This window comes from Callorhinus ursinus, unplaced genomic scaffold, assembly GCF_003265705.2.
Source record: "Callorhinus ursinus isolate GAN/ISIS: 27379988/994484 unplaced genomic scaffold, GSC_fseal_2.0 scaffold4, whole genome shotgun sequence".
NCBI classification, from domain to species: Eukaryota; Metazoa; Chordata; class Mammalia; order Carnivora; family Otariidae; genus Callorhinus; species Callorhinus ursinus.
In genome coordinates this window covers 58,233,073-58,251,585 of record NW_027397066.1, presented here as the reverse complement: position 1 = coordinate 58,251,585, position 18,513 = coordinate 58,233,073, and the positions used below count along the sequence as shown (strand labels likewise).

The 18,513-nt window shown below is 32.8% G+C and overlaps 1 protein-coding gene across 6 annotated transcripts in view; it reads left to right on the top strand.

Annotated features, from left to right (window-relative positions):
* The window catches only part of ANKRD17 (ankyrin repeat domain 17), a 159,658-nt gene that overhangs the window by 59,316 nt on the left and 81,829 nt on the right, over positions 1-18,513 (top strand). For all 6 annotated transcript variants that reach the window (XM_025887073.2, XM_025887072.2, XM_025887070.2 and 3 more), the window contains exon 2: positions 15,840-15,993. In XM_025887073.2, the coding sequence (XP_025742858.1) occupies positions 15,840-15,993 (154 nt within the window). The remainder of the gene's footprint in view (positions 1-15,839; positions 15,994-18,513) is intronic.

Genomic DNA, 18,513 nt, shown 5'->3' with positions numbered 1-18,513 from the left:
AGGAATATTTAGAGAACCTTCCTAGTTCTGATAAAGTGCATTTATGAAAAACCTATAGCTAATATCATACTTAATGGTGATAATGAATGCTTTTCCCCTAAGATTAAGAACAAGACAGGGATGTCCATTCTCATTGTTCCTACTCAATATAGTACTGGATTTCCTCGTCAGGTAAGTTAAAAAAAATTAGGCACAATTATAGGAAAGAATCAAATAAAATGTCTTATATTTACAGTTGACATGATCGTATGTATGAACTGTGATGGAACCTACAAAAAAGATAATAGAACTAATTCATGAGTTTAGCAAAGTCTCAGATTTCTATAGATTAAGAATGAACATTTCAAAAATGAAAAATTTAAAACAAAGTAAAAAAAACATGCAACATTTAAGGTTAAACAAGCTAAGTATATAATTTATATGCTGTAAACTATAAAACATTGATGAGAAAATTGAAGGTGATATAAATAAATGAAAACGTATATACTACATTCATGGTTTTTAAGACTCAGTACTTTTAAGATGTAAATCCCCTCCCTCTTATCCCCCCCAAATGGCCTGTAGAATTCAACATAATCTCAATCAAAATCCTATCAAGGGCTTTTTGGTTTTGTTTTTGTTTTTAGTAGAAATTGACACCTGTTTCTGATAACTATATAGAAAGGAAAAGACCCTAGAATAGTCAAAACAACTTTGAAAAGAACAAAGTTGAAGGATTTCAAAACTTAACTATAAAGCTGTCTTAAACCAAGACAGTGTGGTATTGATGAAAGGATAGACACGTCGATAAACGGAACAGAATAGAATCTAGAAAAGATCTGTGTGTGATCACTTGATTTTTGACAAAGATGCCAAGGCACCCTTTCTCAATAGAGAAAATGTAGTCTTTTCAATGAATGGTGCTGAAACATATGGATATCTTTTTATGGAAGGAACTTCAACTCATGCCTTGCACTTTATAGAAAAATTAACTTGAATTAGATCATAAGCCTAGGTGTAAAAGTTAGAACAATAAAAATTCTGGAAGAGAACATAGAAAATCTTTGTGGCCTTGGGTTAGGCAAAAACTATTTTAGATGGGGCACAAAAAATGCAAACAAAAAAAATTGTAATTTAGATTACATCAAATTTAAAAAGTTTTGTTCTTCAGAATACACTGAACAGATAAGCCATCAGCCTGCAGAAAGTATTTGTATGTCTGATAAAGGATTTGTGTTCAGAATATGTTAAGAATTTTCACAACTCATTAATGAGGAAACAAACAACTGAACAGAAAATGGGGAAAATGTTTTTAACAGATCCTTTATTGAAGAAATACACTGATGGCAAATAAGCAGAGGGAAAGATGCTCAATATCCTTAGCCATTAAGGACTCGCAGAGTAAAATCAGAATGTGATTCTGTCCTATTAGAATAGAGAAGAGGAATAAAAGAAAGGAAAAAACTGATTATACTGAATACTAGTGAGAAGCAAGAGCAACCAGAACATACATTGCAGGTAGGAAAGCAAATGCTACTGTCATTTGGAAAAGTCTGTCAGTTTCTTATAAATTTAAATATACAGTTGTCATAAAGCATGTCCATCTCATGTATGTACCCAAGGGAAATTAAAACATGCTCACATAAAGTTTCATACTCAAATGTTCATTAACTGATGAGTAGCTAAACAAATTGCAGTACATCCATATGATGAAGTACTATCCAGCAATAAAAAGGAATGAACTGCTGATGCATGCTATAGCATCAGTGAATCTCAAAGGCATTATGCATTTGTGAAAGTTGTAATCAGAAGTCTGGATGATTCCATTTCATTTTGGAAAAAAATCTGAAAGTAACAGAAAATGTCATGGTTGCTAGGGGCTGAGCGTACTGGTAGGGAATTGCCTACAAAGGGACAAGAGAAATTTCTGAGTGATAATTATCTTGATTGTGGTGGTAATGGCGTAACTATGAATTTGTCAAAATTCATAGATTTGTACAACTAAAAAGGTGATTTTTATTCTAAACTATACTTCAATAAACCTGACTTTCCAAAACAAACTTAATTGGATACAGAAGGAAAAAGATTGAAGAAAGAGAATATAATATTTTTCTGATTTTGCTTCTCTTGAGAAACAAGCAGTTGCTTTAATTGAAATTTACTATAACTTGATTTTGCCAGGACTTTTTTCATTCGTTTAAAAATAATTAGGTTGCATATGCATACTTCAAACTGAATTACATATACCAGCAAGTTAACAAATTGTTATGATAGCTCTTTTGGAATTTTTGTTAGAAATACGGAATGGTCAGGTTATTCCTGATGTTTTTCTTTAAAGGTCTGAAGGGTTTTTTTTTTTCGTAAGTATTTGCTAAAATCACACAGTAGGAAACTGCGTGGTCTTTTTTTCTCTTAAGGTAAGCAATATGGAAGGGTACAGACAAGTAAAAAGGTAAAATTCTGTCATTGATTTCACTCTTCAGTTACCACTGTTAAAACTTAATAATATCCGGAAATTTTTTTGTTTGTATTCTTGCACATGCATACATTTTGGTTTTAAAATCAACTTAAAAGGATGCTTACCATGGGCTTGTATTGCTTTTCTGGGCTTGTAATTTTTCACCTAAAGTAATTTGGGTATCTTTCTGGATCAAAATCATATATTCATTCATTCAGTATTTTTAAGTACTTGATGTTTAACGCTAGCAAGGAAAAAAATAGGGTCCTTGCCCAAGCAACTGATATTCAAATAAGAAGATAATAAATTGGGGGAAAATGTTATTATTGATAAGTTTCATGAAGGTAATTAGTGGAGGCTAAAAAGATGAAAAGTGCATTAGATGGTTGTGGTATAGGATGTCGTATCTAAATCTGCTTTATTCTGCAGATAAGTATTTACTATTTCATAGTATAATTTATTTAACCATTATTCTGTTGATGGGCATGTGGATAACTTATAGTTGTTTTTTGCTATAGTCAATACTGTGATGAACATCCATGTACATATTTTTTTGCTTACATGTACAAGTCTTTCTGTAAACTAAATTCTTAAAAAGGAAAATTGCATTTTTAAATGTTGATTATACGTTCTGCCACATTACCCTCCAAAACATTAGACATTATCTGTCAATAAATGAAAAATGCCTCATTTTAATTTGTATTAACTTGAATCCCAATGAAATTTAGCATGTTTTTACTAGTCATTTGTTATTTCTCCCATAAGTTGCCTACTCATATGATTTTACCCAGTGTGGGGTTTGCCTTTTTCTTACTGAGATTTTAGGATTTCTTTATTATTCTGTCTATAATACATATGTCATATTTTATAATATTTTCTCTTAATCTGTCACTTGTCTTACTTTATGGAATCTTTAGATTTTTCATTTTTATAGTGTCAAAATCTATCACTCTTTTCTTTCCTAGCTTTTAGGTTTTGTGTCTTTCCAGAAAAGCCTTCTTATATTAGTTTAGTCTCATATTTTTTTCCTATGACTTCTTTAGTTTTATGTTTCTAGAAGATTTTAATTCATCTGGAATTTTATATATATATAAATGTGTTATATATTCTGTGGTAGGGACCTAACTTTTTTCCAGTTTCCTAACCATTCTACCAAAATAATTTATTGAACAATGTCTTTTTTCCCCACTGACTTTCGAAATACTACCTCTATCATTTTAAAAGTCCAAAATATGTGTTTTCTGGATCTAATACTCTGTTGTTTTGATTATTTTCATTTTACATTTAACATCAGATAGGGTACCCCTCCCCATTGTTTTTTTCAGAAAAATTTTGGCAATTTCTGTGTATTTTCTCTTCCAGATGAACTTTAGAATCAACATGTCAAGTTCCATTAAAAATCCCTTTGGGATTTTGATTGGAAGTGCATTGAATTTACAGATTAATTTGGGGAGAATTGACATCTTTACACTATTGAATCTTCCCATCCAGGAACATGGTATGCCTCTCCATTTCTTCAGGTGTTCTTTTATGTCCTTTAGTAAAGTTTTATGGTTTTTTTCGTGTAGGTCTTAAGACTTTTCTTGTTAGGTTTATTCCTAGGTATTTGTAGTTTTTGTTGTTACTGTGAATTACATCTTTTCTTCCAGTTTACATGTTGTTTTTCAACTGGTTATTGCTAATATATAGGAAATCTATTGATTTTTGTTGATCTTACCATTTACTTAGTTTTCATTGGATTATCTTGAAATTTCCAGAAGGATGATTATGCATTCTGCACATGATGGCATTTTGTTGTTTCCTTTTTTTCAGTATTATATGTCTCTAGGGGATTTTTTAGTTTGTTTTTTTCTGGTCATATTGCATTGGTTAGGTTTCCAAATCTGTTCACTACTGGCTCTGATTTGAGCATCTTTCCTGATGGCATACTTCTGATTTTTAAACTTTTACATTTGTATGTGACTTAGATTTCTGGTAGAGCATATTATCCGGAACAAAAGTTTCCTTCTTGACTTAAGTATTTTCATGGTAATGAATATTATGTTTTATTATGTGTTCTTGTTGAAATGATACATAATCTTATTACTTCTAAATTTTAATGTAGTGAGTTACATTAATACATCTACCTACTACTGGTTATGATGTTTTTCATTTTTAACATTGATTCAGCAAGTATTTATTTGGGTATTGCATTGTGTCAGGAACTCTGCCACACACTGGTGATAGTGCAAAATCTGAATGGTTCCTGTCTTTAGTTGGAGAAGAGAGATAGTAAACAGATACCCAAGAACAAGATAATTTTATGCTGTGATGGTACTAAGAAGGAAGTAAAGTTAGTGGTGTGGTGGAGAGATGAGTAGAGTACTTTCTTTGGTAGTACAATCTGAGAAGGTAAAATATAAATAAGACCTGAAGAATGAAAGCTTTGGGAAAAGCATTCTAGGCAAGGGAAAAGCCTTAGTACATACTAATTTCTGTATGTACAAATAACTGTATTTCTTAGTACTCTCTTTATCCCCTTGTGTGTGTTGTATGATATTCTTTACACAACTTCTGTATTTAATTTTCTAACAGTGTGTTTCATTAAGTTTTTATTTTGTTCAATTATTTTGTTATTCCTGTTCAGGTTTGCTATGAGGGTTATATATGCTTATGAGCTAGGGAGTTTTCCCATCTGTTTTCTAGGCTTTGTAAATAATATAAAGTTCTGTTCCTTCTAAAGGATGGATCTATGACTACCCCTAAGATTTCTTCTCTTGTTTCTGCCTTTTCTTGAAAACTATCTGTTTTGTTCAGACTTTCCTATTTCTTGATTTATAGTTTTGCTTAGTTTTCTGATTTTAATAACTCATTTTTTTTTCTCTCATTTTCTGTAATCAGACTTGCCAGAGGCTTGTTTGTCTCTTTCATGTTAGACCTACACAAGAAGCAATTACTGGTCTTATTAATTACTTCTGTATCTCTTTTCAATTTCTTCATTTCTGTTATTATTACAAATTATATTGATAAATTTTGACTTGGATTTTATTTTTGAAGATTTTTATTTTATGTATTTTAAATCTAAGGCTCTAAATTTTTCTTTAAGGACAGCTATGGCCAAATCCCATAGGAAATAATACGTTTACTAATTTTAATTTTTATTTTCTCTGTATTCTGAGAGGTAATTAGTACCGTTTTTTCTTTTCTTTTTAAATTTCTGAGTAGAGTATTATTGTTAAATTTTAGTTTTTCTTAGCTTTATGGACTAAGAATGTAACCTGTATTTTTTTTTTTTAATCTTTTGAGATTTTCCTTTGTTTAAGGTATGGTCAGGCTTTTGTTTGCTATAGAATACTGTGTATTCTCTCTGTTCATGATACATTAAATTCCATTTCACTGTGATATATAAGTATAGTTCATTACGGAATCTATTTCTGAATCATCCGTATCCTTGCATAATCTACTTGCTCTCCTCATTTTCTGACATAGGTATGTAAAAAGTTTCCTGCTATTGTGTGAATTTTCCAGTTGCTTTTATTTTGAGTATATTTACTTTATATATTTCAGTGTTATATTGTTAGGTACATAAAAATGTGGCTATTACACACTCTGGTGTATTAAATTGATTAATCATTAAAAAATATCCTTTTTATGTGTAATGCTTTTTGTCTTGAGTTCTTTGATATTAATTGCATCCTTGACTGGGTTTGCTTTTTCATGCTTCTGTTTTTAGCCTTACGACTAAAAATTTTAGCTCTCTTATGATAGCATGTATTTGAGGGTTTTTTCTTCTTTTTTTAATCTTAATCTGTGTGCCATTTTTTCAAATAAGAGAAGTTTTCCCACTTGCTTTTATACTAACTTGGTTTCTTGGTCTTTGGTCTTTTTCCTCACATAGAAGGTTATCGTGAAGAGGTCTTTTCCTGTTATCACTGCCCCCCGCTCCCCACTTCCCCCATTCATGCCTGCCACTCTTGTGTTTAGCTGAATTTATTGAGTTTTCTTTATTTCGTTTACTACCCACTTTGAAAACTATGTGTTTCATTTTTCTTTTTCAGCAGGCATTGAATTGAATTAAACCGTATCTTTAACTAGTTGTTCTCTTTGCTGAACATGGGCTTTTGGCATTATATCATTCAATCTTGGCTTAACTGATGTTTTAGTAATATGTTTATGTTATAATGTTTTTACTTTTCTAACTTTAAGGAATTATTTATTAACCTACCTGACATGATAAAGATAGCTTGTATTATACTGGTTTCTTTTCCAGATGCTTTAGTGTTCTGATTCCCAAGGCTGTCCTTTTCTTAGATTCATTTTTGTTGTTAAAGGCATACATTCTCTAAATTCAGAATTATTTGTGGTTTTAAAATTGTCAATTTGCTTATATATCTAAAAAATTATTCTAAAGTTTAGAATTTTACTTTCAAAATAATTGTACTTTAGAACTTTTAGTTGCAGAGTTGTCTTCTAGCATCTTGGGTTGTATTTGAGAATCTGATACCAACCTGATTTTTAATTCTCTTATTAACCACTCACCTTACAAACTTTCTACACTTTATATCCTTGGAATGCTCAGATTCCACCAGGTTATGACTGTGTGTCTGTATCTGAGAATGAGTGTGTATATCTGCTTATACATTTTAAAGCCATCTCATGAGAATAATTTTATTCTGAGGCAGTTTTTATGATAATTGATGAGTAATGATAAATACCAAAGACAGGTTAAATTTATAATTAAATTGCATCGTACTATTAGTATCTAGAGTTGGGGTAAGTTTTTTTTTAAATCTGTAGCCTTAATTCTATTACAGAAAAACCACTTACAAACTCTAGATTTGAGAATTCCATACAATTTTACTTACTTTAAACACTCATTATTGGTTCACTTTATGAAGTTTACAATTAATGTTAAAAATTTCATATTGAATTATAATTTCATACTGAGTTGTTATAGGCAGATAAGTACTTTGAAGCTTAAGAAAAGAAGTCATGTTTTGTATTAGCTCTGTGAGAACAGTGCCATGTTAACTATTGTATCACCAGTTTTTAGCACATTCCTAGATCTTAACTAAAATTTATTAGATCGGTAGATGGGTATGAATGAAAGGATGTAGGAATAAATCAATGTCTTCTTAATATAGACTTTTTGAAAGCTAAATTTATTTTTAGTCAGGTTCACTTTAGTTTTATTTACTTGAATCTCAGGATACTGAAACCATAATGAGTCATACTATTAATTGATATTCTTTTTACAATAAGGACTTTAAGTGGTTTTTATTTTACGCTCTTTTATTTCAGCATATACATAGATCAGTGTTCAGTTACCGTACTGAAGGTTTTATCTTAATGGTACAGAAAAACTACATCCAAATATATTAATTTAAGAATTGTAGTATTTGGAGCGCCTGAGTGGCTCAGTTGGTTAAACTCCTGCCTTCGGCTTGGGTCATGATCCCGGGGTCCTGGGATGGAGCCCCACATCGGGCTCCCTGCCCAGCAGGGAGCCTGCTTCTCCCTCTGCCTGCCGCTCCCCCTGCTTGTGCTTTCCTGCTGTCTCTCTGTCAAATAAATAAATAAAGTCTTAAAAAAAAAAAGAACTGTAATATTTTAGCTGAAGTTTACCCTATTTAAGACTTCAAAAAATACGGATCAAAGAAATTTTTATTAGGTTTTGGGGTCAGGAACAAAAGAGAAGAAACTATTGTTTCTTTGAATTAGGTTTACATAGCCTGTTCTGCATATCACTGAATAAGTGACAACACTTGAGTTATTAGGTAATTCAGTCTATAATGATGACTTCAAGTCAAATCGTTCTAATGAATCTTTATTTTTGGTAGGTGAAATGGTATCAGTTATTATCTGTGTTCTTAAAACCCACTCACTGTCATTGAAATGACAAAATTGGTCCTAAAAATCAAACAGTGACATTTACTCAAAGTAAAAATCATACACAGTGTAAAAAGTTCATCATAAACATTGTTTTGGAGGGATTTTTCTGCATTGACTTGCTTAAGAGCTCTTCAGATTTTAAGTATTTTGAGTTTTGGATTGAAGATACTGTGTTTTCCTGGAGCAAGTGTGAGAATTTTTTGTTATTATAAAAAATGTTTGTAATATAGTCAAGATCTAGATTATCTTTCTTGGAATATAGATTATCAGCTTGAAATTTAGATTACCTGCTTTAAATTGAATGAAAATGGACAGGGTAATTTCCAGAAGAACAAAAACAGTAATTGGTGAGTAGGGATGGGATGGGAGGACAGGGAGTGTTAAAAGTCGAGAAGTCGAGTCTGGAGTTGATAGCATGCTCATTTTGTAAAGTATGTTTCTCCTCCGAGACTGACTTTCTCCTATCCCCACCTTGCATAATCTTTCATTTGATATATTGAAGTAAGTTATAAATAGATTTCTATGTCCCTGCTGTCACATCTATATAAAACCATCTTTCACATGATCTCTTGTCTTTTTAAAAAATTGATTATTTGGGGTGCTTGGGTGGCGCTGTCGGTTAAGCATCCAGCTCAGTTTCAGCTCAGATCACCATCTCAGGGTCATGAGATCAAGCCCCATGTTGAGCGGCCTCCACGCTCAGCACAGAATCTGCTTGAGACTCTCCCTCCCTCTGCCCCCACCCCCACCCCTCCTCCCTGTCTCTCAAATAAATAAGTAAATCTTTTTAAGAAATTGATTATTTATCTTAATACTTAAATCCTTCAATAACCTACCATATAAATTCTGAACTGGGTACAATATTGAAAGGCCCCATCTTCCTTAAGCACTATCCTTTTTACCATTCTAATTCAGAATTGTTTTTTCCTTTCTCTGTACAATCACTGTATTAGTGTCTACCTTGTACTGTTTTTCAGTCTTCTTTGGTATAGTTCTTTGCACATAGAATTGCCATTCCATTTTGTATATTTGTAAAATGCATTGATTATAATAAAACCATTTTTGTATTTCCTTTCTCCTTTGGTTGCCCTACTGCTTTTTGCACATTGTATGTAATTGGTGGTGAATATTTGTTAAATTGAATGGAACTCGTATATATGATGTCTAGTTAATCAGAATATATCTTTATCCTTTGAAATAAATGCCAGTTTATTACAAGATGGACTGCTCTTCTCTCATATCACAGTGATACTTTATCTGTTTTGACAGGAGGTTAGTTTGAAATGTAATGCCAATGTTCACAGTTGGTCCAGATGGCCCGACATTTCCAAATTTTTATATGACTTTGTGTTTTACTATAGAAGGACAGGGAGTACCATTAATGGCATAAACAAATTCCTTCCGTCCTGACCTTTGTTAAAAGACCTTGGTTTCATTGTTGAGTGTTTGTGTTAAGTTTATTTTAGGGAGGAAGTAAAAAAATTTTAATTACTTTGTTAATCTAAATAGTATTACTGTTAAATAATAATTTTTATTTTGTTTTGTTTTTTGTTATGTTAGTCACCATACCGTATATCATTAGTGTTTGATGTAGTGTTCCATGATTCTTTGTTTGCATATAACACCCGGTGCTCCACGCAGAATGTGCCCTCCTTAATACCCATCACCAGGCTAACCCATCCCCCCACCCCCCTCCCCTCTGGAACCCTCAGTTTGTTTCTCGGAGTCCATAGTCTGATCATTCGTCTCCCCCTCCGATTTCCCCCCTTTCATACAATGGAATATTACTCAGCCATCAGAAAGGATGAATATCCAACTTTTACATCAACATGGATGGGACTGGAGGAGATTATGCTAAGTTAAATAAGTCAAGCAGAGAAAGTCAATTATCATATGGTTTCACTTATTTGTGGAACATAAGGAATAGCACGGAGGACATTAGGAGAAGGAAGGGAAAAATAATTTTTTAAAACAAAAGCAACCTCTGCAGTAAAACATCACCTTTAGTCTCAAAACCAAAAAGATTTAACTTGCACAAAAGCATAGAGACAGGTATGATAAAGAAAGCCACTATAAATCTTTTTCTCAGATTCAACATTATCAAGAATGTGCCACACAACTTTGTTTTCCCAAAATATTTAATGGCAATTTTCTATTTTTATATATGGCAGTATGCATCTCTAAAAGATAAAAGCATTTTCTTACCTAACCAGAATAATTCCTTTATATAAAGTCTAATACCCAGTGCATATTCAGATTTCTTCACTTGTCTTGAAAATTTCATATAAGATCTGTATTGTTTTGCTAGTTATGTCTTTGGAGTCTCTTTAATTTAGAGCTTTTCTTCCCTTTTACTTTCTGTCTTTTTTAAGAAACAAAACATGTTCCACATTTTAGTTGTGTCTCTTTTCCTGTTTAACTTTGTGGTTTTCAACTTATCATACTCCAGGGTCTTTTTGTTTGTTTCTGTTTTTCCTCTAAGGGTACATTTGGCAATGTTTGGAGGTTTTTTGGTGTCACACCCTGTGGTAGAGTTGCTACTGGCATCTAGTGGATAGAGGCCAGGGATGCTGCTAAACATTCTGAAATGTATAGAGCAGCCCCCAACAACAAAGAAATTACCCCCCCAAAATGTCAATAGTGCCAAGATTGAGAAACTGATTTAACTTGTTCCTAATATTTGCCTTATTAATTTTTATAAACTGGAAATTATTTCTAAGGGCTCTGTTAGATTATTGTTTATTTTCAGAGGGGCAAGAATACTTCAGAGGTGGTACTGTGTATTTTATGTTACATAAATCAGAGGCATATAATGTTTAGTTACCTTACTTTGAGTAATTAAGACAGTAGGTTCAGCTTTGTCCCTAAATACAGAATTTCAAGTCGGCTTTTCTAGAACAGAGTGAAAAAAAACTTCTTTTTACTCCAGCATGGAATTTTCTAGTGGAAAGAATATTGAACTAGTTAATTGGATAACTGGTCTCTTGGGACTAGATATTTAGAAACTTGCTATTTAAATAATGGTCCTGTGCTTCTATTTTCTCATCTATAGTAATGAATTGAACCTGGTGATTTCTAGGGTCCTTGCATTATGATGGTTCTTTATATTAGACAAGATTTTGATGTCCAAGCACCATTTCATAAAATATCCATCTAGTGAAAACAATACATCCAAAACAGCTTAAATATAACTTGTCATGCTTTCAATTATTGATAACTTTGATATGTTATTTCCCTTAGGGAATAAATTTAATAAGGACATACCTTTCCTTCTGTCTTTCCCCTCTTCATGGAAATTATTTTTACATTTCATTTAAAGAAAACGTTTCAAAATATTTATGTGAATTTCTTATTCAGAGAATTTTTAATGTTCCAGAATTTGGCTGTGGTTCAAAATTAATTTTTTTTTCAGTAGAAATATAATAAAAATGAGTCTGGTTTCAATGGGAAAACACAGTATTTAATCTGAATTATCTTAATTCAGTACATGGTAGAGCAGGATTTGCTCATAACTTAGTTGACCTATGAATAAAGGATTACTTATTTTTGTATTTTTATGACTGCATGTCCTTATGTCAGTCTCTCTTCAGTTCTGTAATGTAATGCAAGAATCTTTCCAGTTGGGGAAAGAGGAATTACTGTTAAAGGAGGAAGTTCTCATCTACTTCCTCTTTTAAATTCCTACAGCTTTCCCTCCCCCCCCCATTACCTTCTATACTTTTTACTCTGTAATAGTGTTCATTTATGCACATACTTTGGCTCTCTCATTAAAGAAGTAAGTTCCTAGATAGTGGAGTTGATTTTACATGTCTGTCTCCTCTTCTAGTAAACCGTAGTATCTCTTGCACAAACACTGTTTGCTAATGATTGACATTTTGCCCTACCTGTTACTTCATGTACCATTTTTCAATAATCTGTAAGATATACCTTTACATTTATTTTTTGTAACTACCTCTCCCTTCCCCAAATACACAACAGCCTTATAGCCTTTTAGAATCTGAAAGGGAAGAATCCCTAAACCATCTTTTATTTACTCAAATCCCTGTTTCCATGGAGTTTAGAAAGGCAGTAAATATTACAATAACTCATATGTAATGAATTTATGAAAAAATTATGTAGAATAGGGATCTAGAGATGGCTGAGAGCCTTGGTTAGGTCACATAGGTGGCATCTGAACCAGTAATGGTACCCAGGTCTTTAGATCCTAACAGCATCCTTGAAATTAATTTCTTCATTAGTATTAAAATGGGGGTGGGGGAGATAGAAATCCATTCCTGTTCTTTTCTTTCACCCCAATACATTTAAATCTATATATAAAATTTCATTGTCATTTGAATTTACTGTTTTTAACTTGACTTTTTCACAAAGTAAGAATAGTGGACTTAAAAATCAATATAACTTTTGTGGAGAAGTTTAAAATCAATAAGAAAACATATTTCTGTAATTAATATCCCTCATGAAGAGATTGAGATGCATTTTTCTTAATAAATTTTCATCAAGCTCGGGACACAGTGTGGCATAGGGGACTTTATGTCAGAGAATCACTTTTAATTGAAATTTAATATCTCCTATGACCTAACTTCTAACTTTCTGACCTTTCCTATAGTAAATATTCTGTTCTATCATACAGAAATTTTATAGCTTGTCTACCAGTGCCACATTCCTTCTTCTCCTATTGTCTTATATAAATTAGTTAATTCGGTCAAAACCTTTTCATATTTATCTTTCTGTATGCAGTGTCTCCTTTGATTTAAATACCTCTCATCTATACTTTTGACTTGGCACTTAACCATGCCCTGATCTTTGAAATACTTTTTCTAAAACTCTGGTCTGAAATACTAATTTTTCATTTGTTTATTTTACCTATATTCATTTTTCCATGTTTATTTCCTTTGTTTTCTTTCATCTTCTCCCATTGGATTGGAAAATTGTAGATACTTTCACAGAGAAAATTTCACTGGATAGCAACTTTTTCTTTAAAAAGACTCATCTTCTGGACCTTTGTTGAAGATAAGACATAGTTTTTGTTATACTATAATTTTCAATCACACCTTGCTCTGACCAACTCATGTCCCAAAAGTTTACTTATTTTTTTTAAAGATTTATTTATTTCTTTTAGAGTGAAAGAGAGAACATGTAAGCAGGGAGAGGGATAGAGGGAGGAGAGAAAAGCAGACTCCTTGCTGAGCTCACTGAGCCCTGGGGAGGGGGGTGGCGGCGGGGGTGGGGGGGAAGCTCAATCTTCAGAACCTGAGATTATGACCTGAGCAGAAACCTAGAGTCAGAGGCTCAACTGACTGAGCCACCCAGGTGCATCACCCCTCCCCCCTTTTTAAGATATGTTTATTCCCAAAATCTGCTTCTTAAAGTATAACACTTATGCTACTACCTTAAAAGATAACTTAAAACTAAAAAGAGTATATTCCTGTTGTTTCTTTTTTTTTTCTAACTCCCTGTCATTTTAACAGGGAGTTGTTATTTGATGGGTTAAAGTTAATATACTGCAAAATTTTGTGAAAATTTTCAAATATTTACAGAGATTATTTACAGAGTATCCAGTGTCTATTGTATTTGAAATATTAGAAATCTGAAATCATGTTAAACTGTGTTAGTCTAATGGAAATTTGGAGAGAAACATACTATTTCCTCCCAGATTTAACATTCAGTATGAAATATGTGTTGGTTAAATATAATGTTTGTTCCTGGTTACTAGATAGGTGACTTTCAAAAGATGAAATGACTCAGAGTTTCTCATGTTATAATAGTTAAAATTTTATTCCTTAAGGTTTTTTTCATATTTCTTACATTTAGATACTAGGTACGAGCATAATTGTGTTCTAGGTTAATAATTACTTTTATATCTATTTTAGTTATTAGTGTTAGAAGTACCTTAGATTTGTGAAGTAAGTATCATGTAAAATAGTGGCAGTTTATGTAATGATTATCAACTTTTTATCAGCAAACAGGAAAGAATATATCTTAGTACTTATTTGTAAGTAGCACTATAATAAGGGATATCACAACAAAACTTTTCCCCATGTCTTCAGTGTTTGCTATGTTCTAATTCTTAAAATATTTTTTAATTGAATTTGGATTGAATGGAACACTGGTTCTCAACGAATGGTTCACAGGTCCCTCAGGTTCCCAGAGACCATTTCAGGGTATCCAAGAGGTCAAAACTTTTTCACCACAGTACTGAGATGTTATTTGCCTCTTTTACTGTGTTGACATTTGCACTGATGATGCAAAAGCAATGGTAGATAAAACTGCTAGGCCCTCATTTGAGGCCATGGCACCAGATTGTATTAGTGTCATTATATTCTTCAATTCTCACAGTTATAAAAAGAAAATAAAAAGCCAATTTTACCTTAGGAATAATCTCGATAAAGCAATAAATATTAATTTTATGAATCTGCACTTTTGAATACATGTCCTTTTGATATTACTGTGTGTGACAAAATGGGAAGTACACATAAAGCACTTCTGAGGTTCTTTTTGTGTTTTTTTTTTGAGATGCAAGGTAAATTAGCCATTTTTTTTCCATGAAATGCCATTGTTACTAGAAAATATAATTGACAGACCCACTACACTTATCAAACTTGGATATTTGGCAGATGTTCTCATCAGAAATGATGGGAATGAGCTTGCCACTTTAAGGAAAATGATTGGCAATATTTGTCGCCAGTGAGAAAATTAAGCTTTCAAGCACAAATTAGAATTTTAAATTTTATTTGCCTGGGTTTTACAGTACTTAAAACTTTTCTGATGAAAATATCACTGGTGGTGATATTAACAAATGTGATTTTTTGATATTGTAGTTTGTCTTAATATGGTGAATAGTAATAAATTTAACCCTTATCTGAAGGTCTTGGGTGGGCAGTACTTTATAAGTGTATAAAAGGGTCCTGAGCAAAACATTAAGTCCTGAGAGCAGAACATTTAAGAACAGCTGATTTACGGAGGGGAAGATGAACCATGAGAGACTGGACTCTGAGAAACAAACTGAGGGTTTTAGAGGGGAGGGGGTGGGGGGATGGGTTAGCCCTGTGATGGGTATTAAGGAGGGAATGTATTGAATGGAGCACTGGGTATTATATGCAATGAATCATGGAACACTACATCAAAAACTAATGATGTAATGTATGTTGACTAACATAACATAATAAAAAAAAAGAACAGCTGATATAGGTTTTCTACAGAAGTCAGATGTTTCACAGTCTAATCATTAACTTCTTAGCTTCCCGCATCTCACCCTTATCTCTCCAAATTAAAATAGAAAAGAATACATAATTTCAGTAAAAAAAAAAAATGAGACTATGCTGCATATGAGTAGCACATTCTTAAATTATTCTATAAATATAATTTTTTCCTTTAAACAGTGGGCTTATGTATCTCATTGAATTTATTTAGAATTGCATTGTATTATCATATTTACATTAAAATACTTTTTTCTTTCTCTTACCACTTTCCCTCTCTCCTTTCATTCCTCCCTCCCTTCCTTTTTTTTTTTTTTTTTGTATTTGTTTTCTAGGTGGAATCTTTCATTTTGGATCAGGATGATTTGGAAAATCCAATGCTGGAAACGGCTTCCAAGTTGCTCTTGTCAGGTACTGCTGATGGTGCAGACCTCAGGACAGTAGATCCAGAAACACAAGCTAGACTGGAAGCTTTACTAGAAGCTGCAGGTAAGTCTGCAGACCTTACATATGTAATTAGACTATCTAATTTTCAAAGTTACATATAAATCTAATAAAAACTACTATGATTAGGGGCGCCTGGCTGTTGTGGTTGTTAGAGCATGCGACTTTTGATCTCAGGGTCATAAGTTCCAGCCCCACGTTGGGTGTAGAGTTTACTAAAATAACAAAAAACTACTATGATTATAAATGTAAGGTCTTGGGGCACCTGGGTGTCTCAGTTGTTAAGCATCTGCTTTCGGCTCAGGTCCTGATCCCAGGGTCCTGGGATCGAGCCCCGCATCGTGCTCCCTGCTCAGCAGGAAGCCTGCTTCTCCCTCTCCCCCTGCTTGTGTTCCCTCTCTCGCTGTGTTTCTCTCTGTCAAATAAATAAAATCTTAAAAAAAACAAAACAAAATAAATGTAAGGTCTTGGACATTTAGTTTAATACTTTTCATAATGATTAATGGATAGCTTTCTAGAGAATTACATGGAAATTTCATTAAAGAGTATTTTCATTACTCAAGTAAAATTTCATTACTCAAGTAAAATCCACATGTTGCTGTGGATTTCTCCTATAGTCAATTTTCTTTAGTCCCACATTCCATATTTGTGAATTTGCCTCCTTGATAACATGTATTCATACCCTAAAATTGGTGCTTTCAGCACTTTCTCAGTCTTTCATAGAAATGCACATAATAGTGAAAAATTGTCCTACACACGTTCCCTGATGAGATGAAATAAGTGAAGCTCTCAGTTCTCATACTGTAAACAAGTGTCCTTCTCACAATCTACTTAGAGCCATGTTTTTCACATTGTTGTGCCTTTTGTTGGCGATTACATTGTTTATAATGGTCCCCAAGTATAATGTGAAAGTGCTATCTAGTGTTCCTAAATGTGGGAAGGTAGTGATGTGCCTAATGGAGAAAGTACATGTGTTAGATAAACTTCTTCAGCATGGGTTATAGTGCTATTAACCATGAGTTCAATGTTAATAAATCAGCTATACATTAAATAAGGTCATCTTTAAACAAAAACATACATAAGACAGTATTTGGTTAATGCAAATGCTGTGTGACCAGAGGCTTACAGGAACCTAGACCTGTATTTTCCTAGGAGCAGTGGTTCAGTATTCATTTATTCAGTGTTCCCAGTGACTTTATAGAATATAACTACCATTAATCATGAGATTGACTGTATATAATTTCCCCTCTTTTTTGTCATAACCTCTTGAAACCTTGTAAAGTGAATCATTGTGTTTTTGTAAAGTAGATCATTATTATATTGTCCCTATAAGAAGTGTTTTAATTAGAGATTATATATATTTTTAATTTTAATTAGAGATTATATATATTATATATTACATATATTATATATATATATAATAGGCCTAAAGTATAAGGGAATAGTAACTCTAAATCTCTGATCATTTTATATAGCCATATATTTTCTTAACTTTTCTAAAGTGGACATAAATATATTGTGAACATTAATTGATCATTTTTTTTAGTACCCTGATTTGCTGTATAGTGTACATACAATGCATGTAAACTGCTGCTTTATTATAGCATAAAACCAGCCTACTACTATTTGGTAATCCTTTCAATAAATGTCTTGTAACACAGCATCTTAGTATTTGAAGGACTCATGGTTAAATTTGATTTCTATCCTGAGTAAAATTCTAGAATGGATTATTAAAGGGATCTTGACCAAGTACAAATGAAAACATAGTAGGGCACATGCAAGGTCCCATCCTTGAGTATAAAAAGCTATTTATTCAGAAGAGTAGATATAGGGGCACCCGGGTGGCTCAATCAGTTGGCCTTTGGCTCAGGTCATGATCTGGGGGTCCTGGGATCGAGCCCCATGTTGGGTTCCCTGCTCAGTGGAGAGTCTGCTTCTCCCTCTCCTCCCAGCTTGTGTTCTTTCTCGCTATCTCTGACTCTCTCTCTCTCTCAAATAAATAAAATCTTAAAAAAAAAAAAAGAATAGTAGATACAGAATTTAGCATTTGCCAGAATTTGGTGTTGCTCAAGAAGTTTATGTGAGAGAAATGAGGATTGTAAAATTATTTGAAAGTGTGTCATAAGAGGAAAAGAGAATGTTTCTCCTGAAGATGAGAAAAACTCAGGTTGCATATAAGAGGGATATTTGTTTTTGTGCCCCCCCACAGAACCAGGTTGAAAAGTGCTACAGGAAGGTAGACTTCAGCTGAGAGGAGTTACTTTTGGAGGTAGAGTTCGTTTTCATAGGATGCTAATAGTTGTCTCACTTTCTCATTTTTATGTTTGTTTTTTTTTTCTATTTTCTCTACAATAGCCTCCCTCCTCCCTCCCTCATCTTCTTTCTCACTTCTCTCCCTTTCTCCTTTATTTCCTTCTTTTTTAAATGAAAAATGTTAACGTACAAGCCCCGAGGGAATACCCATCATCCAGCTTTAACAGCCATCAGTGTACGGACAATCTTGTTTCATCTTTACTTATTACCACCTGCTGATGCCCCACCCCAGCAAGTTAATTTAAAGCAAAC